Source organism: Dermochelys coriacea, chromosome 6 (assembly GCF_009764565.3).
Source record: "Dermochelys coriacea isolate rDerCor1 chromosome 6, rDerCor1.pri.v4, whole genome shotgun sequence".
Classification (NCBI taxonomy): Eukaryota; Metazoa; Chordata; order Testudines; family Dermochelyidae; genus Dermochelys; species Dermochelys coriacea.
In genome coordinates, this window is record NC_050073.1 from 120,391,091 (window position 1) to 120,416,974 (window position 25,884).

The 25,884-nt window shown below is 44.6% G+C and overlaps 1 protein-coding gene across 2 annotated transcripts in view; it reads left to right on the top strand.

Moving 5' to 3' along the window:
- The first annotated feature begins 1,809 nt into the window (after positions 1–1,809).
- GCH1 (GTP cyclohydrolase 1) overlaps positions 1,810–25,884 on the top strand; it is a 34,115-nt gene continuing 10,040 nt past the window's right edge. The window contains exons 1-3 of one of the 2 annotated variants that reach the window (XR_006282391.1): positions 1,810–2,498; positions 23,213–23,322; positions 25,632–25,687. Coding sequence is in view for 1 of the 2 variants with exons in the window: in XM_038405754.2 (XP_038261682.1) it covers positions 2,141–2,498; positions 23,213–23,322; positions 25,632–25,687 (524 nt within the window). In the remaining variant the exon portion in view is untranslated. The remainder of the gene's footprint in view (positions 2,499–23,212; positions 23,323–25,631; positions 25,688–25,884) is intronic. The other variant, XM_038405754.2, reaches the window with a different exon arrangement.

The following is a 25,884-nucleotide window of genomic DNA, read 5'->3' on the forward strand; positions in this document are numbered from 1 at the left end:
GTCTAAGAGACACAGACAAGGTTTTCATCTTGAGGCCAAAAGACCAAAAACATCAAGACACTTGATCACAGCCCTTGATAGGCCAAGAGACTACTTACACTTGATGGTATGGGCCCCTGGTGAGGGCCCTAAATGCCAATTGCACCACCTTCTCTCTCCACTGTAGAATATCAGAGCTAGTTTTGATTCTGTTAGGAGTCTAGTTACAGGCTGCTGAGCTGAATTCGCTTTGGGTCAATGGTGCACCAGCACTGAGGCTCCCCTACTACAAGCTGAAATCACTAAAGAGCTAAAATCACTGAGTGCTGTGTTAAGGGGGGGGGGGGCTGAAAATATATTGCAGAGTGGCTCATGGGATGGCTGGTGGAGCAGTTCGCGGGATGGCTGGCGGAGCGGAGCAGTTCGCGGAATGGCTGGTAGAGCAGAGCAGAGCAGCTGGCAGAGCAGTTTGCGGGACGGCTGGAGCAGTTCATGGGATAGCTGGTGGAGCGGAGTAATTCGTGGGGACAGCTGGTGGAGCGGAGCCCCATGAAGAGGGGGGGGCATTTGGCTTTGGCCCATGTAAGGTGCCCCTTAACTCCCTCCCACCCCCCGATTTCCACAGAGGCTAAGAGGTAAAAGTGCAGATAAACTTTCAAACTTTGGGGCTGCCCTGACCAGGGACAGAGACTTTGGGTGACTTTTGGTTTGCTGGACTCAAGAACCAAAGGGAAAGGACATGGCCCAATTTGCTTGGGGTGGATTTTTGCTCATGGGTTGTGTTATGAATCCTGTTGGTAGTATTTCTTCAACATAATGCCACATTATTTCTCTCTGTTATTAAAAGGCTTTTGCTACACTCAGACTCGGTGCTTGCGAGAGGGGAAGTATTGCCTCTTGGAGGCGCCCAGCGGGGGGTGGTATATATTTCTCCCAGCCCACTGGGTGGGGGCTTGAGCCGGTTTTGCATTGTGTTATTGGAATGGAACCCCTAGATACTGAACCCGGCCCTTGTTGCTGCCAACTCTGGTGGGCAGAAGGGTTACACACACAACGCCAAACCACACTCAGAGCTATGTCCAATGTAACTCATGAAAGCCATACCAGCTCCCTAGCACAGTAAGTGCACACACTGGATGAGTTAAGGCTGAAGGAGAGAGGTAGGAGAATTGACGAGTGGAGCGTCCCTAGGGTTTGCTGCCTAGATCTTTGCTCTTTATTCTCTGTGTGGGTGGGATCTGTAGTCAAGGAAGCAACCCTAATATAAAGCCAAGTCCTCATAGTATGAATATGTTTGTTCTTACCAGGGATGGCGCAACAAAGGGAAATGCTTTATTGTATATTTGCATAGTATTCTGAGCAACTTGCAGGGAAGGGCGAGATCTGTTCCCGGAGCTCAGCATTAACGGTACAGGGCGGTAGCGGTGTTGGTCTGTATCAGCAAAAAGAGGAGGAGTCCTTGGGGCACCTTAGAGACGAACACATTTATTGGGGCATAAACTTCCGTGGGCTCTCGTGGGTAGTCTCTAAGGTGCCCCAGCTGCTCCTCCTCCCATTAACTGAGCCCTGGCCTTGGTCGCAGGCTGCCGCCCGTGGGCTTCAGCAGGTTCCCCGAGTCGCTTGCCAAGGGGCCAGCCCCTACAGCTGCAATCAGCAGCCAGCCTGGACAGATAAGGACCCTGGCTTGGGGCGCACTAGGGCAGCGGCTTCTGAGGCACGAGGCGCCCCCCGCGGGAGGGGAGCCCGCTGACAGCGGGGCCCGGCCCGGCCCGGCCCGGCCGCTCCCCTCCCCCCGCGCCTGGGGCGGCCGCGGCTTCCGTCTTTTACCCCGCGGGCCGTGATCCTCTTATAGGCGGCCGGGCTGCGTGACGCACGGGCCCGGGCGCCCAATGGGAGCGGCGCGGGCCCCGCGACGGGAGCCCGCCGCGCTATAAAGAGGGGGACAGCGCCGGGAAGCGCGAGCCGAGAGCCCTGGACGCGGAGCTGCCCGGCCCCGGCCCCGGCCCCGCGCGCGGACCCGCAGCTCTCTCCCCCGGCCGGCCGGCCGGGCGCACGCACGGAGACCCGCAGCGCCGGACACTGCCCGGGCCCCCTCCCCCGGGGGTGGCGCGAGTCTCTCCTGCCCTGCCCTGCCCAGCCCAGCCCCCAAGTCCCTGGGCCGATGGAGAAGGGGAAGCTGGGGGCGCTGCTGGAGCAGCCGCCGCGGACGGCGAGCTGCAATGGGTACGCGCTGCTGGAGGAGAAGCCGCCGCCGCCGCCGCCGCCAGCTCCGAGCCGGCCCCTGGAGAAGCCCCGCTACGCTCAGGGCACCAGCTCGCAGGGCCTGGACAGCTGGAAGGAGGAGAGGACCCGCAGCGAGGAGGATAACGAGATGAACCTGCCCAACCTGGCCGCCGCCTACACCACCATCCTGCGCTCGCTGGGCGAGGACCCCGAGCGGCAGGGGCTGCTCAGGACCCCTTGGAGGGCAGCCACTGCCATGCAGTTCTTCACCAAGGGCTACCAGGAGACCATCTCAGGTATGGGGTGCATAGGGGACCCCATCCCATCTCAGGAATAGGAGGTGTGTACGGTGCGGGGGTGCCCCTGTCATCACCGTGGGAGAAGGGCGCAGGTATCCCCCAAACCAGGATATCGGTCATTTGTGAGGAGCACCTATGGGTGCAGGATGTCTCCACTATCAGGAGGCCTGCTGAGATATTGAAGTTGGAGGGTGCAGGGCTCTGCTCCAGCAACAGGAGAGCAGCAGGAGGGCTAGAGATGAAGTGGACGACACAGGGCTATTTCCTAGAGGCTAGGGCAAAATAGTGCCCCTGAAAAAGGCAGAAAGATTAAAACTTCTGTTAAATCCAGAAAACTTTCCTTATTGTAAACATTGCACACTGCCTAAAGCAATCCAGCTGCTAGAGTAACGCATTCAGGACTCCTGACCCTGTGTAGAGGTGAGGAAATGCAGGAAAGTTGCCGTCAGTGTCTCATCCATGATGAAATCGAATAGGATGGTTCCACCTCCTCCCCGCCACCCAACTCCAAGGTTTACTTTTGATTAAAGTTGTGTGAAATATCAGCTCCTTGCAGTAGTGGAGCAGACCTGTGCTCAATAAATCACTGAGGGAAAATTCTTGAAACACATCACTGCAGTAGTCTTCAAACAAAAACTCTACTTCCTGCTGACTCAAACAGCTGCCAGCTTAACTAGAGAGTGGGGAAACTCGTAGGGGAAAAAGTTTGTCATTGATCCTCTGATTTCCTGCATGTTCCTGGTTTGTAGGATGCTTTTAAAAATGTCTACTTCCTCTTATCAGGTGTGCCTCAATTAGGGGGGGGGGAAATGTCATAAGGATCTCCTGATGCCAGAAGACTTCAGGGTAGGTAGTGAAGGCAGTGTCTACCCTGATTTGACTGGAGTATACGGACCAGGGTTGCAAGCATGCACTGAACACATCTGACGGTTTTGTCTACTTACTCCCAGATATTGCCAGTTTCCACTGCATCATGCAGTGTGGGGTTTTTGCTTTTTGAAAGCTTGTGCACTTTCTTAACCCCGTTGACCCAATTGTCTGAGGCTTGTGTAGATTTTGAGGCTTGCTCAAAAAAAATCAGATTTGAGGTGATAAGCAAGCCAGAGTAAGTAAATTTTAATATAAGCCTCCATGATCTTGTTTTCCTTAAACAGTTTATAAACTGAAATCTCTGATGTAATTTAACTGTGTTCTCATGACTGCTCCACCATAATATTGTCAGTTTAGTGCTACTTTATATTGACTTATCCAGGTATAGGTGAGAAACAGCGTAGCCCACGAAAGCTTATGATCTAATAAATTTGTTAGTCTCTAAGGTGCCACAAGTACTCCTGTTCTTTTTGCGGATACAGACTAACACGGCTGTGACTCTGAAACCTGCTTTCTCAATGTTTCTCCTTTTCTTAGTCCCTAACCTTGCAAACTGCTTGCAGCTAAATTTTCCAGGTGTCAACTTTAAACTCAGATAGTGCTGACTGGGCTAAGTAAGAAGAAATACAGGGAGGAGCCCCCGCCCTGCCGTCTAAACTCTCTGGTTAGAGACAGCCTTTTACAATACCTGTCCAGTGTCTAGCACGGGGTCCCCAACGCGGTGCCCACAGGCACAATGATGCCTGCCGGGGCAGTTGTATGCACCTGCAGGACACCGCCCGCCGAAATGCCACTGCGGATCATGGCTGCCGGAGAACTGCCCACCGAAATGCCACCGAGAAGCTTTGCCGTTTCTTGGCGGCATTTTGCCGGCGACGCTTCCCCACAGAAAGGTTGGGGACCACTGGTCTAGCACAATAGGGTCCTAACTTGAATGGGGACTCTAAATGCTACTTTAACACAAATCATAGTACCAGGGTTTGAAAATCTCACTGCTGCTCACCAGTCTCAAGCGAGTACATGGTAGATGAGCAATTTCTATAGGATTCAAGCATCAACTTTTTAAAAAGCCTTGTGATTGCAAAAGACCAAATATAAGCAAATGCAGTTGTCTTCTGTGGTCTACAGCTCCACTGTCTACTTTTGTTCATAGCATTGTCAAGCAGCAGCATTGTGAAACTAACAAGATCATGGTCAGTTTCATGGCTGCTATCCAATCCCTTATGGTGTCAGTGACACAGTCAGGAGCTGTGCCAATGGCATGCTGTTGCTGAATGGAAAAACTGAGCCGCAGCAGGTACTGGTATTCTTCGCAAGGGAGGAGAAACCAAAAAAAAGAGACTGGAGGAGAAAGAGGAAGGTTTTCACCACTCTTCTTCTCTCGTACCAACTCCATTGCTGTTTTGATGGGGAGTAGGGACAAAAGCCATCTCCTCCCTTCCAGTAGCTAGAGGCACATGACTTTTACAGTAATTGCACCCAGATAATTATGTGAAAATGGAGGCACCCCAAAGGTTCAGTAACAGCACCCTCCCCTTGCCGACAGTCATGTGTGGTATATTGGACTGCACATCTCATTAGGCTATTGGCCCTTGGATTCACTAGTTGAACATTTCACTCTTGCCTTTCACTAGTGCAGTTAGTCCTTCTGCTTATAGGTATCTGCTACACTTTTCAAACCTGGCTTTACACCCACAGACTTGCACATTGTTCCCCCACTCCTCCTTGATGAGGGGGTCAAAGAGGTTAGCTGACTAATATATAGATTGTAACTATATGTGTGTAACTTTCCTGGTAGCCTTGGTTATTTCTTATTCTGTAAGAACACTGCTTAGGCAGAAAATCTTGAGATTTTATGAATGGAAAGTGTGAAAGTCCCACATCAATAATTAAAAAAGGGGGGGGAATGAAAATGTTGCAAATGAAAACTTATCTGCATGCTGGTGCTGAATGATGGGTCCCTGAGAGGTGTACAGATGTGGGTACTCACCTGGCTGTAACTCAAAGGCAGCTCAAAAGAGCTAGTTTATTACGAGCAGCAAGGTGTGGAAAGATAAACCTGGAGATGTCTGCAGCCCGCTTCATAGCTCCCAGTCAACTCCTGATTTTCCTCTTATCACCCTGCTTGCTGCCTGGTAGATGGTTCTCATTTATCTGGCTACAGGGCATCAGCCTGGGACCACCATGTGAAGTCAACTGAGATGTCCCCATGATAGCCAGCTGTCTCTTCTCTGTGCCAGGGTCTAAACCCCCTCCTGTGGGCAACATCCATGGGAATTGACCTGATTTCTAGCTCATTCAGTAGCACTTCATCCCTTCTATGCCACCTGCTCCCTGGTGGATTCTGTTGGGGACAGCCCATTCAGAGTTCTATCTCCCAGCTCACTAGGGAGCACCGCACAGGCCATTAGGTCACAGCACTCCCCTCCCCTCCCAGTGTGGTGTCAGAGGAGGGACTGGGGGAGGCTGCATTGCAGCAAGGCATGTCAACTATTTAGTTGCTTGCCACTGACATTTTTAAAAAAACAAAATACGACTTATTCTGATGTGGAAACTTTCTCATGTGTGACCCAACTATCCCCCTTTGGCGATCAGTCATAGAGTGAGTGGCACGGAGCTTTGGAGGGATGGCAGGGGGAAAAAAAAAACTTCACGAAGACCCCGTTGGGACAATTTTCTAGCAGCCTCTCGCATAAGGAGTGTCTCCATGCTCTGAAGCGGTGTCATGGACAGGAGGGCAGAACTGGGTCAAAATATCTTGCAGAAACTTCTGCACAATAACCGGACTTAGTGATGTGGCTATTTGGTGGCTTTATTGTTGACTAACTATTTTCAAAGGGCGAAATGAGGCTGCAGTGCGAATATGGTGCTCATTTTCCCCTCCCCCCATCATAATGGGAAGCATCATCATTTTCCAGTCACTCCACTCCTCTTCCCCTCCCCCATCCTCTCTCCCCAAAGAACAACCCTCTCATTCTCCAGTTGAAAGCAGACAGTCCTTCTCTCCCCCTGCCCCCCATTGGCTAGGTTGGAGAGGAAACCGTTGAAGCTGGGGGTGAAACCAGTGGTTACCTGGCAAATGTACAGGTGCTGAGAAGACTAGACTTAGGAGCTGATGCTCACCTCCATAATGTAGATCCTTAAATGCAGTTATAATAAGAAAGGTACTATAGTTTAAAAAAACCCACAAAACCATTTATATCTAAACACTTCAGGCAGGGACCGTTTCTTAGTATTTTGTACAGCTCCTAGCATAATGGAGCTTTGATCTTGTTGGGGCATCTAGTCCCAGCTGTAAGACACAGAGTGCTGATACCATCTTGTCACACTTCTGTGGCTTCAGAGAGCCAAATCCAAGGAAGGAATTCAAATAACTACAAATAGTCCAAGTGTATGCAATATGAAGCAGGGTTTTAAAATCATAGATCTGAGTTTCTGTATTTCTAGTTATACAATGGATTGTGGATAGCTTATTTCTAAAGAAATAGTCTTTAGTTTGCTGTAAAAGAGAAAATTCTGATGTTCAATAAACTCAGATATCAAACTTAGTGAGACCATATAGAGGACTGTAAGGTCAGGAGAAGTATATAGTATGAAACATGTGCTAATGTATAAAATGTTCATCTTAACTCTGTCTAGAAATGAAAAATGGGGGGTCACGTTATTTTGTCTCTTGATTGTCTGAGTGCTATATATTGGTCTTGAATTCTGAATTGGCTGAAAGAGATGGGCAAAATCCAGAGTTTTCTGGCTAGCTATTGGCTATGCCTCTGAATCTCGTTACCTGCCCTGCAGCCACCTCCATACTCACCTGGTGGAAATCAAATGAGAAAGCAGGAGAAACTGTGAATGCAAGATCATACGACTTTTGTGTACGACTGGTGTTTTCCAAGGCTCAGTTTTAATGTATTTAGATTGTACAGTGTCATCCTACCATTAGTATTTTCAAAGATTGGCCTACAAAGAGAAAAAGTACTGGTGGTTTTGTCCTATTCTGTGTGTTTAGGTGTGTAAGAAGACCTGAAAGGCCTCAAGTATTTCTCTTGGAACCTTATTCTCCTTCTTGAAAGAGCAGAAACATTTAATCTTCTGTCTTTTTTTTATAAGACTCAGTGATTCAAGACTCGATTGGGAGACTTGGAACTTTTCAGTTAGTTTTTTTAGCAAAGAGCTAAAATATTATTAAATTATATTATTAATTATTTAAAGTATTAAATAATTTAAAAAAAAATTTGGAACCACCTGGATAAAACTGTCATGCTGTCTGGTGTGGTTCATGACCTTGAGTGTAAACCTCAGGGCAAACTGTCAAGATGCAGGGCAGAGACCCCAAACTTGTTGTGTGTTCTAGAATTAGATTTCACCAATCCAGTAACAAATGTGAACTGTCAGTCTCACCGTGGAGTCAGAAACAGTCCCTTTGGGCACTCCAGTCTATCTTGCCACCAAGGCAAGCTGGACTTAGTGATAGTTGTTTGCCATACACCATAGTAATCAATTCTTTCTTTTTTTTGTCAAGGTCCACATTTCTTGGTCAAGTCCAGACTCCAGAGAAAATAATACAAAAATAATAACAATAATGATGATAATAAGTAATAAAGAGTTTCACGGTCCATTCAAAAGCATCTGGTGGTCCAGATTTGGCCTGCAATCTGCCTGTTGACTACCCTGTCATACACCAAAGATCGCAAAAGATTCAAGGTGCTTCCAGTCCCAAGAGAACAGTCACATACTCCAGTTCAATTTGTACCTCATACTTCCAAAGATGAAGCTTGTATCCAATCCTATAGGTAAACTGACTGACTAAAGATTTATTAACTAGGAAAAAGAAAATGAGTTATTGACAGGTTAAAGCAGGCAAGCATATATCCACAAATGAGTTACTTTCTATGATTTAAAGGTGACAGAGCTGTAGTAACCTGTCTGCACGAAATGTCTTTTAGGGCTAACCCAGGCTGAGCCTGGGGATCTCTGCTGCTGTTTCCTAGCTCCAGCCCTATGAGATTTCAAATAGCAAAGACAGAGAGAGAATTTTCCTGTGTCCTTGTTTTAATCCCCTTCTTTCCAGCATTCAAGCCAACAGGATGGGCTTTCTTGCAGGTACCACCTTCATGGATGAGAGGGCCATTAACCGAGCCTTGTGGAGCTGTGATGTTCCACAATGGCCCATTAGTTTTGATAGCCCCTCAGTGAGTGGTAGACCATTCCTCCTGAGTGGGGCCAGGTCTACGCTACAGACGTATATCGGTATAACTTCGTATTGGGGGGAGGGGGTGAAAAATCCACATCCTGAGTGACATAGTTATACCAACTTAACCTGCCGTATAGACAGAGCTTTGTCAATGGGAGAAACTTCTCCTGTCAACATAGCTACCGCCTCTCGAGGAGGTGGATTAACTATGCTGACGAGAGATGCTCTCCTGTTGGCATAGGAGCATCTTCTCGAAAGTGCTACAGCGGCGCAGCTGTATCGGTGCAGCATTTTAAGTGCAGACCTGCCCTATGTTCACAGATGCAGAGCAAGCATTTTTATAGTTATCGAGCAAAACTTCTATATCACCTTATAGCTGGGATATAGACATTACAAGTAACATTTATGCACGTAACAGTTTACAAGCATTCCATGCAGTCTAAACACGTTCTTATAACCCTCTAATACCTACTGTGGAAAATGCTAACATACAGGTGAGCTGGTCTGGTTTTGGCTGATGCCGACAGCCTTGGCAAGAGCTTGCACCTGATCTGTCAGCGTCACAATTACCTCCCCTTAAGTAACCAAGTTTCACTTCCTTGATACCAGTGATACGTTAAACCTAACTATTTTTTTTTCATAGTCTCCCTGTGCTAGGGAGACAAGACAGGATTTGTGACAATGTGGGAGGAGAAAAAGTGTGTAAACACAGTTTGCAAATACAAGCCTCTGTAATCATAAAGAAAGAAAAATAGGGTAGAGGTCAACTTGTTTGCCTCATTATAAGTTACCTTTGAGACTACCACTGTGTACTTCCATGGCCACTTTGGTAATAATGACTCTAGTGGTTTGTCCTGGCCTACTTCACTTATGCTTGTATTTGGTATTGATGATCTGCTGTTATATATTATTGTACTTTAGTTAGCACAACACGAACAATTATAACAAGCATCTAATTTTGATTCTAGTTTATGCATTGGCCCTTGCTTTGGAGTAAATGATTCTATACAGCTGATCTGTATTAGCTTGTTCTAGAATTATAGAAATGAGCTCCTATCTTATCTCTGACTTCTTCCCAATGATATGAAATCAGTGAAAAGCAAATATAAAAATATCAGCACTCTGATCTGAAGTGAAATGCCCATCTGTAGAAAAACATTTTTTAAACAAACTTCCTGTAGCAGTCAACGTCAGATAGAAACTGGATTTTAAAAGCCTGTCTTAAATTTAATTCATTAAATAACATTTCTCACAAGACATAATTGGAGGGAGGGTCTGTTTGTCTACTAAATGGTTCTTGGAATAAACTTAATCTAGAAAATTGTACATTTAATTAGAATTTCCATAAATAAAAGTAAAGGTGGGTAATCTGTCAGTAGCTGGTTGTCTTTAATTCAGTGTTTGTAGATCTGCTTCAGACTACCTGACAAAAGTTCCCTTTTGTGTTGTGAGGAAGAGGGGGACTCCTTTTATTACTTAACTTTCTTGGAGGCTGATGTCTGTAGGCCTGTTAACTATCAACATTAACAAGTATAGAACAGTGCAAACTTAAGAAAAGCACACAATTAAATGAACAAGAATAAGTGGAAATATCCTGTGGCAAGCTAACATTAAATTCTAACTAGAATTCTAAGTCTTCAGATTTGCTGAAATAACTTTTGCTAATTTAAATAGAAGGATGAGCATTCTGAAATGGGAACTTCAGCAAAGCTGATTTAAAAAGATGAGGTATAACTAGTTGGTTCTTGCCCAGGCAATCCCACCGCAAAAAACCAAGCATGGCATGAATAAATACCAGGCATTTGCAGAAGGAAAATAACTTGTTTACATTTGAATATTGAAGCACTTTAAATAAAACATGTTCATTAAGGGCTGCAAACTACTGTAAAATGGTGCTAGTCACGCACAGCAAAAGCCCCTTGCACACCTTTCGTTGAACAAGAACAGCTCTAAAATATACTGGTGCATTCAGATTGTCTTCTGCTAAAGACAGTGTGTTAACTTACTCTGTGCTGTCCCTAAGGTATTAAATGAAGAATCTCTTTATTTGAATTTAAAAAAACAACCTCATGACATACAGTTGCACATATTTTTAGATTCAATTGTTCAGTAACCCTACTTTCCTGGACATTTGTTTTGGTTCAAACTGTTACACCTGTGATTTTTGTTTTCATTTAACCCTAATTACTCAGGACCCTGTACTATAGATCTCTCATTTTAAGGCAAACCAATAACATCTGACGTTTTGCCCAGTACGAATAGACTAACTTCCGTCAAATTGTGTACGGCTTGGATTTTCTTGGTATTTATTCAGTAGTCTCCATCCGAAAGCCCCATCTTACTGCTATTTTCCTCATCTTTTGTCTGTGGATTGGTATTTTAACTGGTGACAGTGATGGGGATAAATTCATAAGTTCCTGAAGCTCAGTGGTTGCTGAGGGTGTACTTGCTAAACATCACAATGTAAAAATAGAGAGTCTGAAGCTTAAACAACGGACTGTTGATCAGCCAAAGGGATCAGCCACCCTTTCTAAAAAATGGTCGGCTACTCCATTCTGTTTCTGTTATGGAGACAAAAGGTGTATTGCTAGATCTTAGTCCACAAACAATCTGTTCAGACTTAAACATCATTTTGTAATGTACTGGCTAGATGGATCAAATAACGCAAGTTTTCAAACAGACCTACACTGTTGTTTTCAAAAACATAAATTTCCAGCTGTGCATGTGGTTTGTTATGAAAGCCCGTAATATCAATTAACTTTTTCTTGCAGGGATGTCTTTTTTCGTTTGAGCATGGGTACATAATAGGATCAACTTTCCTCCCCCTGGACTATTGCACTAAGTCTCCAGGCTTTTAACCATTTTTTTCTCACTATTAATGGCCTCAAATTACACTTGTTTGGCAAAACTCTTGGGTTTTAGATATTAACTTAATTTTTTTTACCTTTTTATCTGTTTTGAGGATCTCCTCCTCCTTGTTTGCTCTTATGCTGCCTTTCTAGTCCATTGTTTCAAACTTCTCTACCTTCCATCTCTAGTTTAATGATTCCCATGATATTATGGTACGTTATGAAAACCTTTATTGAAATCTTCATACATTTAATGAGGCTCTACATAATCCTGCTTTCCCTCATCTTATAAATGTACAGTAAAAGACCAACTTAAGAATTTTGAAATCTTAGTTACATCTGAGAATCTGTAATAACTGTGATCTTTCATATGAATAGACTCCAGTCTCATGGTGTATGCAGAATACATTGATAGGAAATCAAATGAATCTGTTCCAATGACATGCAATAATGTTATTTAACTGATTTTGACTTTTTTCTCTTTTTTTGCTTTTTTTTAATATATCAAATAGGCATCAAATTATTCTTCAAGCTTTGCTTTTGCTAACTGAGGGGTTAGCCCTTGTTTCTGAAACAATTAATTCCATCTGGGGTTGAGCACACAATTCTAGTCCTTATGAGAGATGGTAATGACAGACAAACTTTTATAAGAACCCTGTAGGTAAGATTTCTTCCTTTAGTTTCAACTCGGCAGGAATATATGCAAGGGGAACAATGTAGATTTGATGCCTATTTAATCCTCGTATTGCTTCCTTTTTAGTTCTGTTGTCTATTTAAGCAGCAGTCTTTTCAGCCTATGGTTCCTTTAATTTGGAGCCTCTTTCTTTAATAAAGGGTTCTTGAAACTCTGCATCCTCCAGAATCCCTTCCTTCTGAAAACTTAAGCCATTAAAATGCCACAACCCAATAAACTCTGCGTATGGCTGAGAATTATTACTGTTCACTCTGATTCAGTAAAAAAAAATCAGAATTCTGACATTGTGTATCTTACTCATATATAATAAAGGTCATCATAATTTTCATGCCTTGCCCATCAATTATATTTTCCTTAACTGCAATCATTTCCTAACACTAATACCTGGATAGAATGAAGATTTCAACCTTGGATTTATTTTTTGCTTTCCAATAGCAATTAAGGGGTTTAGAAGCATTCTGAAATTACATTAGTTTCAATTCAATACAGCTGGTGTTTCCACCCATGCCCAGTACAGCTGTAGCGTGTGGCCATATCTTGTGTGCATTCTTTTGGGTTTGTTTTTTTTTTTTTTTTCTTTTTTCAAGTCTATCATTCCACATCATTGAACAATCAAATCTTACCCCCCACAGTTCTGCCAAGGTGCCTTAATCTTGACCTGTACAGACCACACCCCTTTCGATGAAGGTAGTTCACATGCACTCCTTGGCCTCTGAGATTGCTTGAACAGTCTCAGTTGGATGTGGACACCCTTCTCAGTCCAGTTCGTATGACTGAAGGTGAAACCTCAGCTGTCTTTGAACCAGTCACCCACAAGAGAGATTGATTGTCCTATCCTATCCTGCTTGCCCTGGAACATGTTAAACTGACTAGATTAAAGATGCTTGTCTGAATCTGAGGACACCTGTTACAGACTACTGGACTTTTCTGTGTGTGGTTCTTGCCTTCTCAGTCTGTTTTAGAACAAACCTACTTCTTTTAGCTTAAATTTTAACTTGCTTTGCACTGATCCCTTGTGAAAGGAAACAACTACACAGTCTTGAACAGAGTAAAAATTATACCTCTGTTGCAAGCAGCAAGTTGAATGTGCTGCAGCCAGAGGCTAACTGTTGCTTAACATTTATTGGTAATCTTCCCATTCAAAATGCAATTCTTCGAATATCCTAAAAGCTCCATGACTTAGCAAATAATTCCCCCCTATACTAAAAACGCTCATTAAAATGAAAGGACCTCTTTGAAACTTGAATATCAGCTGCTTTTAAAGTGGCTTAAATCAGAGTGAAAGCAGCCTATGAACTTTTCATGTTTCCACTATTGCGATGCATTATCAAAGGAAGCAAATGTAAGTGTCAAAAGTGTTTGTGAAACTGACAGGATGCATCAAGATGCTATTCTGTATAGTGCTGTCATCTTTCATTCTCTTGACCTATCCAGCCGGCTGTCAGGAGATGCAGAGTCTGCCCCTTGGTTGCCAGAGGTGATTTTTGCTTTCCTGTATCAGATGAAAGCCATGCAAATAGTTTCTATAGCAACAGGTCCTCTCTTTCCTCTGACGCAAAATCCCGAAAAGGTCTCTTGTTCCTTGTTTTCATCTGATTCTCATTTTGCTTTCATCCTCTGCTATACTATAGATAAAGGTTTTATTTCAATTCTGCTAAGAGCTGCTTCTTAATGGACGCCAGCGTTAGTTTTTCTACACATCAAAGTCTCCAGAGCAGTATCTTAATTCTGGGTCAGAGGAGAAATTGTTGCTGGGATACTTAAAAGATTACTTCTAACTTTGCTTCTCTCGTTTACTTAGCCACCCGCTTCCCCTGCCTCCCCAGGAAGGCATCTGTGTTTGATCTGAACTATAGCTGCCGTATTAATACAGTATGTTTGGAAAAGGCTTATGTGTTCAACTCAATTAGCTTTTCTCCGAGTTATCCTTAGGAGCATGCAGTTTCCCTTTCATTTGTGGATCTCTCCGCCTTGTAGGAAATGCTGTTTTGAAGTAGTATGCAAACATACCCATTTTGCAGCTGAGCCCAAATGTGCAAAAATGTAGAGGACAAGTAGCGCTCTTTAGATCTTCACAGACTGTGAGGAATACCTCTCCTCTCATCTGCTACTAGAAAAGATGCATAATACGGGGGTTTGTACTAATGGGGGGGGGTAAGTAGCTAAAGTGATGCAGGAGTGGCAAACTCCAGTTGAGGCAGAGAAGAGCTTTCCTTTCAATTACAAAAAAAAAATGCATGATGCAGAGAACAAGGAGCCGTAATCTGTGTGCCTGTTGGACACAGTGCACTAGAGGAAACTGTTGTACAACAACTGTAGCGCTTGTGTGAAATTAACCCCATGTTCTGGGTCATTGAGGGCTCTAGTATGCTGATTGCTTCAAATGCAACTCATGTACTTGCGTTAAATGTGTGTGTGGCTTTTGTTCGCTAGTAAACATGGAGAATAAATGTAATTTAGTAGTTGGGGCTAATTTGTCTAGCCCTACTTTTTTTTATTATTATTATTAAAGAGCTAATCTATCTTCCCCTCTCCTCCCTTTTCCTTTCCCCCACCCCCATTAGAACAGTCAGGATAAAACTACAGTAGCTCTTCTAGTAGTACAGAAAGATGCAACTGACTAAAACAGCTATGATGGTCTTCCCAGAACAATGGGTGAGTCTCTTAAGGCCTGGAAAAGACAAGTCCTGAAATTTATCTGTTTCTGCTTGGTCCAGAAATATCAGGATCTGGCGCTGACATTTCCAGTGCAGACATTATTTAGGATTTGGGGCTTCCAGTTTTAGGTGAAACAAGGATGTCTAGTGGTTCACAAAAGCTACAAGCTTATCTGGGCAGCGTGGTCCAGTGAATAGTGCACTTGGAACAGAACACCGGTCTTCCACCTCCCAGTCCAGGTCTGTCACTGACCCGTGTGACCCTAGCAATTTCACACCAATATTGTGCTATCATGTTAAGCACTCTCCTCCAGGCCTGTGAAACATGGATACTTTATAGCAGGCATGTAAAGCAATTAGAACATTTTCACATGCACTGTCTGCATCTCATCTGTAACATCAAGTGATGAGTCAGAATACCAAATATTGAAGTCCTGGACTGGTGCTGCATGACTTGTGTTGAATGAATCCCTAATCGTACAGGCACAACTTTGGTGGGCTGGTCACCTCAGACATATGGGTGATACCTGACTCCCCAAAGCCATATGTTATGGACAGTTGAAAATGGGAGCATGTACGCTGGGAGGCCAATGAAAACTATAAGGAACTCCCTAAAAGCTGGCCAAGTTGACCCGAACACATGGAAAGCTGCTGTTGCTGACATTTCAGGATGGCTGTAGACTTGTTTGTCTGCAAGTAAAGCCATCAAGAATTGTAGAACAGAAGAAGCCAAAGAGAGAAGCAGGAGCGAAGAAAGCAAGCTGCGGCAAAAACATGCTGCCCTGTCTGGCCAGCTTCCAGACAAATGTGTAGATCCCTCACCAGCTTACAAACACACTGACTCTCATACATCAGCTGGCATGGGAGACTCCAACAAGAAAGTTGTTTCTCTTTTCTGTGTGTAACCAACACATCCCCTGGGATAGAACTTCTGGCACTAAATGCATGAGCCTTTACTGCATAAGCTAAAAGCCACATGGCTCTTAGCTAAGGCTGTAGAGCAGACTCATTAATCTCTAAGTGATTTCAGTGCCACTAGAGGGGACAGAACACCACACCCAGAAGATGTGTGGGTTACATGTGCATCTGTCCTGTGTCTTTAGAGTGTAGGTACGTTGAGACAGGAACTGTCTGTACAGTGTCTCCCTCAGGGAACAGATGGCCAGGATCCCCTGGGGGACTAACATGAAAGGGAAGGGAGTCCAGGAGAGCTGGCTGTATTTCAAGGAATCCCTGTTGAGGTTACAGGGACAAACCATCCCGATGAGTCGAAAGAATAGTAAATATGGCAGACTACCAGCTTGGCTTAATGGTGAAATCTTAGCGGATCTTAAACATAAAAAAGAAGCTTACAAGAAGTGGAAGGTTGGACATATGACCAGGGAAGATAAAAATATTGCTCGGGCATGTAGGAAAGATATCAGGAGGGCCAAATCGCACCTGGAGCTGCAGCTAGCAAGAGATGTCAAGAGTAACAAGAAGGGTTTCTTCAGGTATGTTGGCAACAAGAAGAAAGCCAAGGAAAGTGTGGGCCCCTTACTGAATGAGGGAGGCAAGCTAGTGACAGAGGATGTGGAAAAAGCTAATGTACTCAATGCTTTTTTTGCCTCTGTTTTCACTAACAAGGTCAGCTCCCGACTGCTGTGCTGGGCATCACAAAATGGGGAAGAGATGGCCAGCCCTCTGTAGAGATAGAGGTGGTTAGGGACTATTTAGAAAAGCTGGACGTGCACAAGTCCATGGGGCCGGACGAATTGCATCCGATAGTGCTGAGGGAATTGGCGGCTGTGATTGCAGAGCCCTTGGCCATTATCTTTGAAAACTCGTGGCGAACGGGGGAAGTCCCGGATGACTGGAAAAAGGCTAATGTAGTGCCCATCTTTAAAAAAGGGAAGAAGGAGGATCCTGGGAACTACAGGCCGGTCAGCCTCACCTCAGTCCCTGGAAAAATCATGGAGCAGGTCCTCAAAGAATCAATCCTGAAGCACTTAGAGGAGAGGAAAGTGATCAGGAACAGTCAGCATGGATTCACCAAGGGAAGGTCATGCCTGACTAATCTAATCGCCTTTTATGATGAGATTACTGGTTCTGTGGATGAAGGGAAAGCAGTGGATGTATTGTTTCTTGACTTTAGCAAAGCTTTTGACACGGTCTCCCACAGCATTCTTGTCAGCAAGTTAAGGAAGTATGGGCTGGATGAATGCACTATAAGGTGGGTAGAAAGCTGGCTAGATTGTCGGGCTCAACGGGTAGTGATCAATGGCTCCATGTCTAGTTGGCAGCCGGTGTCAAGTGGAGTGCCCCAGGGGTCGGTCCTGGGGCCCGTTTTGTTCAATATCTTCATAAATGATCTGGAGGATGGTGTGGATTGCACTCTCAGCAAATTTGCGGATGATACTAAACTGGGAGGAGTGGTAGATACGCTGGAGGGGAGGGATAGGATACAGAAGGACCTAGACAATTGGAAGATTGGGCCAAAAGAAATCTAATGAGGTTCAATAAGGATAAGTGCAGGGTCCTGCACTTAGGATGGAAGAATCCAATGCACCGCTACAGACTAGGGACCGAATGGCTCGGCAGCAGTTCTGCGGAAAAGGACCTAGGGGTGACAGTGGACGAGAAGCTGGATATGAGTCAGCAGTGTGCCCTTGTTGCCAAGAAGGCCAATGGCATTTTGGGATGTATAAGTAGGGGCATAGCGAGCAGATCGAGGGACGTGATCGTTCCCCTCTATTCGACACTGGTGAGGCCTCATCTGGAGTACTGTGTCCAGTTTTGGGCCCCACACTACAAGAAGGATGTGGATAAATTGGAAAGAGTACAGCGAAGGGCAACAAAAATGATTAGGGGTCTAGAGCACATGACTTACGAGGAGAGGCTGAGGGAGCTGGGATTGTTTAGTCTGCAGAAGAGAAGAATGAGGGGGGATTTGATAGCTGCTTTCAACTACCTGAAAGGGGGTTTCAAAGAGGATGGCTCTAGACTGTTCTCAATGGTAGCAGATGACAGAACGAGGAGTAATGGTCTCAAGTTGCAATGGGGGAGGTTTAGATTGGATATTAGGAAAAACTTTTTCACTAAGAGGGTGGTGAAACACTGGAATGCGTTACCTAGGGAGGTGGTAGAATCTCCTTCCTTAGAGGTTTTTAAGGTCAGGCTTGACAAAGCCCTGGCTAGGATGATTTAACTGGGACTTGGTCCTGCTTTGAGCAGGGGGTTGGACTAGATGACCTTCTGGGGTCCCTTCCAACCCTGATATTCTATGATTCTATGATTCTATGTCTGCTGCCAGTCGGTACTACTGTAAATCAAGTAACTACTCAAAAGGCTTGGCTGGTTTTGGCAGCGGGGTCACTTTATGTAACCCAATTCAGTCATCCTTGAGCAACAGCAATTCACCTGAGTAGAGTCACTGCAGCTTGGTGCTGGAGTGAGGCACACAACACTGCTTCTTGCCAGAAGTCAGTTTTACATATCTGGATTGTTCTCAGTAGAAGTCAACCTTCAGAGGAAAACCAGACTTTATACTGTTCATTGAAGAAGAAGAAGTTATTTTCAAAGTATGAGTTGCAAGGACTCATCTCGGCAGGGTAGGGCTGCCTTGGAGAGAGATTCTTTCAGTTAAGTAAACCTGCCTTTTGGATATGCACTACCCCACATCTCATTCACACTGTCTGTTCTGCTTGTGGCACTTGCTCTGGCAATGCTGATGGGGTTGCTGGAAAGGCTAAATTGACACATCCCTTTTGGAATTCACATGGGCTGAAAAGGGGTGATCTGCAGTGATCAAAGTAGTAGAAATTGCCCTGGGTGAGTTGTTCTGGGCCTCTGTCTTGCTACTAATATTCAACAATTTTTTTTTTTTAGGTGCAGGATCCGCAATAAGACAAGATCCACATGAGTGAAAAGCAAAGGGGCAGTGTCTTATGGAGCACCCCCAACTCTGCTTTTGTCTGGATATTGTCTACTTTGGAGTGTAAACTCTTACAGTATGTCTACACTGCAGTTAAAAACTCACTGCTAGCCAGTGCCAACTGACTCTGGCTCACAGTTCTCGGGCTAAGGGACTGTGTAAGTGTTTTGCGCTAGCTCTGCAACTCTCCTGCTGTGCAGGGTCCTAGAGCCTGGGCTGCAGCCAGAGCTGAATTTCTACACCACAATTAACCAGCCCCTTAGCCGGAGCCCCAAGAGCCTGAGTCAGCTAGTACGGGCCAGCCACAATATCTACTGGTAATGTAGATGTACCCTTTGAGGCCTGGAACTGTTGGCTTCCAACTGCATACTTCAGGGCACTGCATACATATAGGCTGCCTGGCACTAGCCTTTAGTCCCTGAAAGCTTTTGAGGGAGGAAGGTCTCATGGCCAAGACACTAGACTGGGTTCAAGAGACCTGTGTTCCATTCCTGTCTCTGCAACACCATCTCTGTGTGACCATGGGCAGGTCATTTAACCTTCTCTCTTTTTCCACCTGTAAAATCAGGATAACACTAGTCTCCTTTACAGTGTAATTTAGCCTTACAATCTCCCTGGTAAATGCATTGAGCTGCTTCGATGGAAGCCTGTAAAGGTCCATTCTGTAAATGTCAATTTCTTCCGACTCTGGGAACTTTTTATCTAGCCTATCATATAGGGTTGTGTGTCTGGCCTTACACCAGATGCATTCAGAGCAAGAACGTACTGAATTCTCAACCATTCCAAGCCTTTCGCTTGACTGTGCAACAGCTTTGTTTGTAAACCTGTCTCTAACATCACTGCCCACCTATTGTGAACAGCGGCTGCCAGGTTCTTCACTAATAGCCATCAGGCGGGGTGTCCATAATGCTTGGTGCAATCACAGACCTGCTCTGGGATCTTTTTGCTGAGCCCTCTCTGTTACTCTCAGCAACACTCTTATGAGGGAAGCGTGAGTTCTACTGAAGGCAGCGTTGGATCTAGTGACACAAGTCGCCTATCATGTTTAGGTTTTATATACCACGTCCGGTGCAGTGATGAGCTCTGTAAATTTTGCTGTTTGTTGAAAGTTGTGTCCTTCATAGAACCTCTGGACACATGATGCTCTAGAGACCTTGTTGCCATTCCATCGTCTCCTCCCCTTCCCTCCTTGCTACCCGTTAACCTGCTTTGACACTGGATATTGTCCACTTGGAGCATGCAGTACTCCAGCACCTTTCTCTTTAGCCCTCTGATGCTTGGTATATCCCAGGCAAGGGCGGGAATAAGAGTGCATGGCGCTTTACCTGTCAGCAAAAACACACCAGCTCTCCCATGAGGTGCTTAGTGTAAATTAGACATGTGCAACAAATGACAGACAGAGGTGGGGGGTGGATTCATTCTGTGTTCTGCTTTGGTGCAGCAGGAGGCTGCACTGGGTGGAGGTGCTGTGCAAGGCTCCTGGGAAGAAGCCTCTTTAAGGTCGGGGATGGGTATACAGGAGGGGAGGGTAGATGCTTGACTTGTTAGTGGAGGGAGGCTGTCAGAAACAGGGAGCAAAGCGAGGAAGGCACGAAGGCTTTGGTAGGTAGAGCCATTTGAGGGCCATTGACATGAATAGGAGCCATGCTGCTCAATCCCCTAGTTGGCTTGAGCACAGGACTCATCGAAGTATAAACAGAGCCTAGGGCATTTAGAAGGAGAGCCGCCAAGGGCTGGAGTGGAGCTGTGTAGCGCCTTGAAGGGGTGGACAAGGAATATGAACTTGATGCAGAAAGAAATGGGGAAAGTAAATAGGTTGATGGGGCCCCTCCTCTTCCACACGCCTTCTCCCCCCCTCCCCATCTCCATAGGTGTGGAGATCTTCCCTTACTCCTCGTGGACACTGTATCCTATCTTCTGTCCTATCACTCACTCTGTTCCCCTAGACTAGCCAGATATCCATGTTGTGGTATCTGCAATGGGACCAAACCCTTTCGGTTGACCTCTAGAGAGAGCACTGCTGGGATTAGGGTCACTGGGTGTTTGTTGAGTAGGCTGTTGTCGGGAATGTGCCAGAGAGCAAACTTCTCCAGCTGGCAGGTAGAGTGGGCTTGCTGGTACTTCACAGAGTAGTGTCCTAAATTACATTTCCTTGCATATGCTGCATGGACACTTCTCTGAGCACAGGATTACACACCTGAGCAGTGTCACCCCAACTGCTCCTGCTGCTAGGATCTGAGCACTTTCCCCTCTTAGCTTGTTGTCTTTCCATCACCTGCTCCTGCTGCTGTCACCTCTAGTGGGGAAACCCCTATTCTTAGGAAGTGTGCCCCCCACACTCCCTACCATCCCTCCTCCCTCTCTGCTGCCGGAGTACCAATGGGAAGGGGACATGGCTTAGAAAGATTGTAGAGAAGCAGAAGTGCCACTGTAAAAATGGTCCCCAGCTTATTCTGTGCCCCCCGTTTATACCCTGCCCCTGGATATGAGACTTTCTAAAGTTCCAGCTCACTGCTTTCCAGGTCACTAGCCATTCTTGGTAATGAACACAGAGAAACAGCAGAATGTCGCAAATGCTGGTTTCCAGGGTTACCTGTGTACCGCTGATAGCATGCAGGAAATTAAAACAATCTGTGATGGCGATATGTTGTTCTCAACAGATGGCAGCTGTTGGGGATATGAGTGTCCAAAGAAGGCATAGAAGCAAATGCAGCAGGCACAATTGTTGAATTTGTCCATTAACCACTGAGTCCCTTGAAGACGAAAGCAAAGCTTTTAATGAAGTACAACAGTCACTGGACACCTTTTGTTCTTCTATTAGACTTGCTCTTTTTATGGTATGGTCTAGAAGTTACATGGGGCCCTACTAAATGCTTAGTGTTAACCTGCATGGAGGCCCACACATGGTGTGCGTGTTAGCAGTTGGATGAGTTATTGCCATTAAACTGGCCATATATGCCATTTAATTGTCAGCTTAGCCCTCTTATTTAGAATCTGGAGGTTGCTGCTGGAGTCTATGGCAAAGTTCTCCCTGGCACAAGCAGAACAAATTACTGCCTCTGGAGTTCACTTCACTGACCTCTGCTTTAGTCCTGATTGAAAGGCGCTGTCTGACTCTTACCTCGGGGCCTTTTCTTAGCATCCCTTTAACGTCTCCAAACAATCTGGCTTTTCAGAACACTCATAGAAACAGCAGTGCCCTGCATGACCCTATGTAGCAGGGCACGCTCCTGGGAACAACTTGGGGAGTTGGTATGAGATTATTTAAACCAGAAGTAGACTGAGACTCAGGGCACCACTCTCCACTGCAAACAGCAAAGTCACCAGGCATAGCATTCAAACGGTGCCCATTTCAAACTAGAAGAGCCAAGTATTTGTCCTCCCGCCACCTGCTTGGATTTACTTTTTTTTTTTTTTTTTTTAAATGGGGAACACCCCTTATCTTTGGGGATGGGATGCACAGCTAAGTTGGGGTACCCATCTGTAAGCCTGTTGGCTCTGCCCCATGCAATAAATCTTCTGGGAGAGCATAAGAAGCCAGATAGGCAAGACTGTCAGTTTCTTATAAAACTATAAACCCAGTACTGATCTTGCTAAGGCACTGCGAATGAGCTCGCAACATTCTAACCAGCTGCTGCCTTTATAGAGGCCTAACTCTGTTGCAGGGCACATGATGAAACTTGGGAAGGAGGAAGTATCTTGTCAGACTGTGAAAACTTACCTAGAAGATGCCTTGGTGTGTTTAATTGCCTTTCTCCTCACCTTGCCCTTTTTGGTGATACTTTTCAAGCATATGAAGACTCTTTGCCTCTCCTCTGAATCCTAGACCAGTTTGACCTCACAAAGTGGTGCATGCAGCAGCCTATACAACATGAGAGGATCCTTAGAACTATGCCTTCTTCAGTATTGATTGTAATAGACACGCAATATGTCTACATGCCCATCGGAGGTATGACTGTAACATATGTAGACATACCCAAGCTAGCTTTGATCTAGCTCAAATAACAATAGCAGTGAAGCCATGGCAGCGCAGGCTTGGATACCTACCTAGGGTCCAGGGTGGGCTTGTACAGCCTGCATTGCCACAGCTTCCATGCTGTTATTGGAGTTCACTAGATCAAAGCTAGCTTGTGACGTCTACACGTGCTACAGTCACACCTCCAATTGCCATGTACACGTACCCTATTCTTTACGTTCTAGGTTTCTTTTCTCATTCCCACCAACCAGTGGATGTGTTTTGTCCTCTGAACGAATTTGTTTATAGTTAATGATTCTTATTAAAGACAGATTGTGTCTGTGAAGTCTGACATTGCACTGTTGCAGTCATAGGACGAGTGACCTTGTACCAATCAAACTGGATCCTTAGTCTATGCTTAATGGATGCAATTCAGGGCCTACTTTCCATAGTCTTAAGAATTGCCATGAGCTTGTTTGGCTAAGGTGTGCCTGGTGAAAGGGGTCAGAAAAACCAGAATTCCCCATATTTTGCATGTTGTGAGTAATTTATATATAATCTCCTGCAAACATTTAATTCCAGATGTCTTAAATGATGCCATATTTGATGAAGATCATGATGAGATGGTAATTGTGAAGGACATAGACATGTTCTCATTGTGTGAACATCACCTGGTTCCATTCGTTGGAAAGGTAACTACCTCACAAAACAGATACTGTAGTGTAAACTAGAATTTAAACTCATTGATGTGTGTTTCTAGCAACTGTCTTTTTTTTTTTTTTAAGCTGTAACTATATGCAGCCACCTACTATCTAGAATCATAGCAATCTTCAAAATACAAATGCTGAAGACCATCTTTATGCAAGTTTTTATATGATTTAAGACCCTAGCATATAGTGCTCAACCTTTATCAGTCTAATAGTTTCTGACATTTTGTATCGAAGCTCTTCATGAAGCAGCAGCAAGCCTTCAGGGCAGACATCCTGATATTAAACCAATGCACCTCATACATCGGCTTTGATCCGTAACAGATTACAGTAACAATTTGAAAAGCCAGCTGGTGCATTTTCGTCACAGTAACCGCTGCAGACTGTGCAAACCTTGGATTAGTGTGCTCTTTTAAATGAATAGTCGGGTCTAGATTTCCAAGAGTGACTAGTGATTTTAGATGCCCAAACTGTGACAGCCTAATGAGGCCTCAATTCCAGACAGTGCTGAGCACCCACCCTTTGAAAATCAGGCCTCTTTTAAAATGTCTCAAGTTGGACACTTCAAAACTGAGGCCCTCTGTCTAAAGATCTTGGTCTCTGTTCTGCTACGTTTGATGCCCATGTCAGCTCCAGAAGTACCAGAGGATGGAGCATCTGCACTGCTGTCTCCCCATGAAGCACACTTGAGATGCAGGTGTTCCCATAGCCTGTAAAATTCTATCCATGCCATTTGTGTTCCCAAATATATTTCTTATAAAATAAAATACCTGCAGAAAAGCCCAGTTATGTATGTCTCCTAGAGGGTGCCATCTCATTCTTGTCTCCTCCCCCCACCACTCTGCTGTATTGCTGGTGTTTAATTCTGGAAAGTAAGAGTCTCCTTTCTGTTCTGGCTTTCTATTTGCCTATACTTTGGTTACTGTGTAGGATGTATGTGCTTCTTTCTCATTATTCTCGGGCATTCTGTAAATTATTTTTACATCTAGAAGTTTAGCCTGTGTGGGTTGGAGAAATCCCAAACACCGAACCGGTCCTTTTGCTATGTTCTCTCCCCTTGGGGTGTCTGGACCTTGATTGTCACAGAAGTTCAGCTAAATGACTTGGTGTGCTTCTAAGGATTGTTAGACTAGCCATTCTCCTGTTGGGTACATCAAACATGCTGCAAATGCTCTTCAACAAATTATGTATTTGTAGCTCTGTCTAAAAATTCACAGTTAAGCTGTTCTCTCCAGGCAACAAAGTCATTGCTTGTTTTCAAGTAACTACTGCAAAACCATGTCTCTCATTTTGATCTGAAATGTTTCATGTCTTTCAGGTGTCAGTTGGTTGATTACCCAACAGAAAAGTGATAGGACTGATCAAATTAGCCAGGTAATTAGGTGGTATTATGATACCTATAGCCACAGATACAGCAAAATAGGATTCTGAAAGACCAGACTTCCAGGCAAAATTACATGAAATAACCTTACACTGACCCTTTCCGACTGCTCTATCTTGGCAAACGCATCCTTTGATACAATGGCACACCAATCAGTCATCTGTAATCTGTTCTAACTATAAATCCACTTTAATACAGTAGCTTCTTTCACAACTCCGAACACACGTTTTCTCAGCACAAATCTGAAAAATTTGTCCCTGCTTTTAGGATAGTCTTTAATAATGAGAACTCTACTGTTTCAATATTGTCTATTAAACATGAATGCTCAGACAATAAATGCATATTTGAACTGGATATAGGATGGCTTTAATTTCATTGGCCTTCTGCAGTATCGGTGTCCCAAGAGTTGTCCCTTAATTCTTTTTTTTCAAGTGCATTTCAGTTTGCACACTAAGCGCGTCTTCCCATATGAGCTTTCCAGCTAAAGGAAAAAGGATAGTCTGTCTTCAAAAGATTTTTTTTTTTTAATCCATTGAAAGAAGGCTGCATTTATTTTAGCTTAACTTTTCTGTGCTGAGTAATGCTAAAACAATCTCTCTGTTGCACCTGACTTAAATTCTGCATGTTAGTTTGTAAGCCATCCTGAGACTTGCTGTATAAGTTGTGATTTCTTCCAAACTACTTAAAAAAAGATACTGAACTCACCAGGCACTCTCACTCTGCTTGCTCTTTAATCTTTCCGACTTGCATGGTCGCATATCCTCCCCCTATGCTAAAGATTCTGGATCTGAAACGGGAGTGGGTCTAAAAGTTTGACATGAGGCAAATGCATATTTCAGAAAGTATGCGTGAGTGTTAAAGCTGTGTTGAAGAGTATTTTGATCCAGTTAATGGTTTATTCCCCTTTCTCTAGGTACATATAGGTTATCTTCCTAACAAACAAGTCCTTGGTCTCAGCAAGCTTGCTAGGTAAGTGCTAATTTAATGAAAGCGATGCTAATTTGTAAAAAGGATTCCAGGCTGTGTTAAGTGTGCTGATCTGTAATCTGGTCCCCTTCTAAAGTACAGCAGAAGGTAGCAGTATCTCATGTTCTGGATTTGGGTTTACAGCAATCCTTCTCGCTAAGACTACTGGAAAACAAAAGCTAAATTGCAGCTTCTTATTA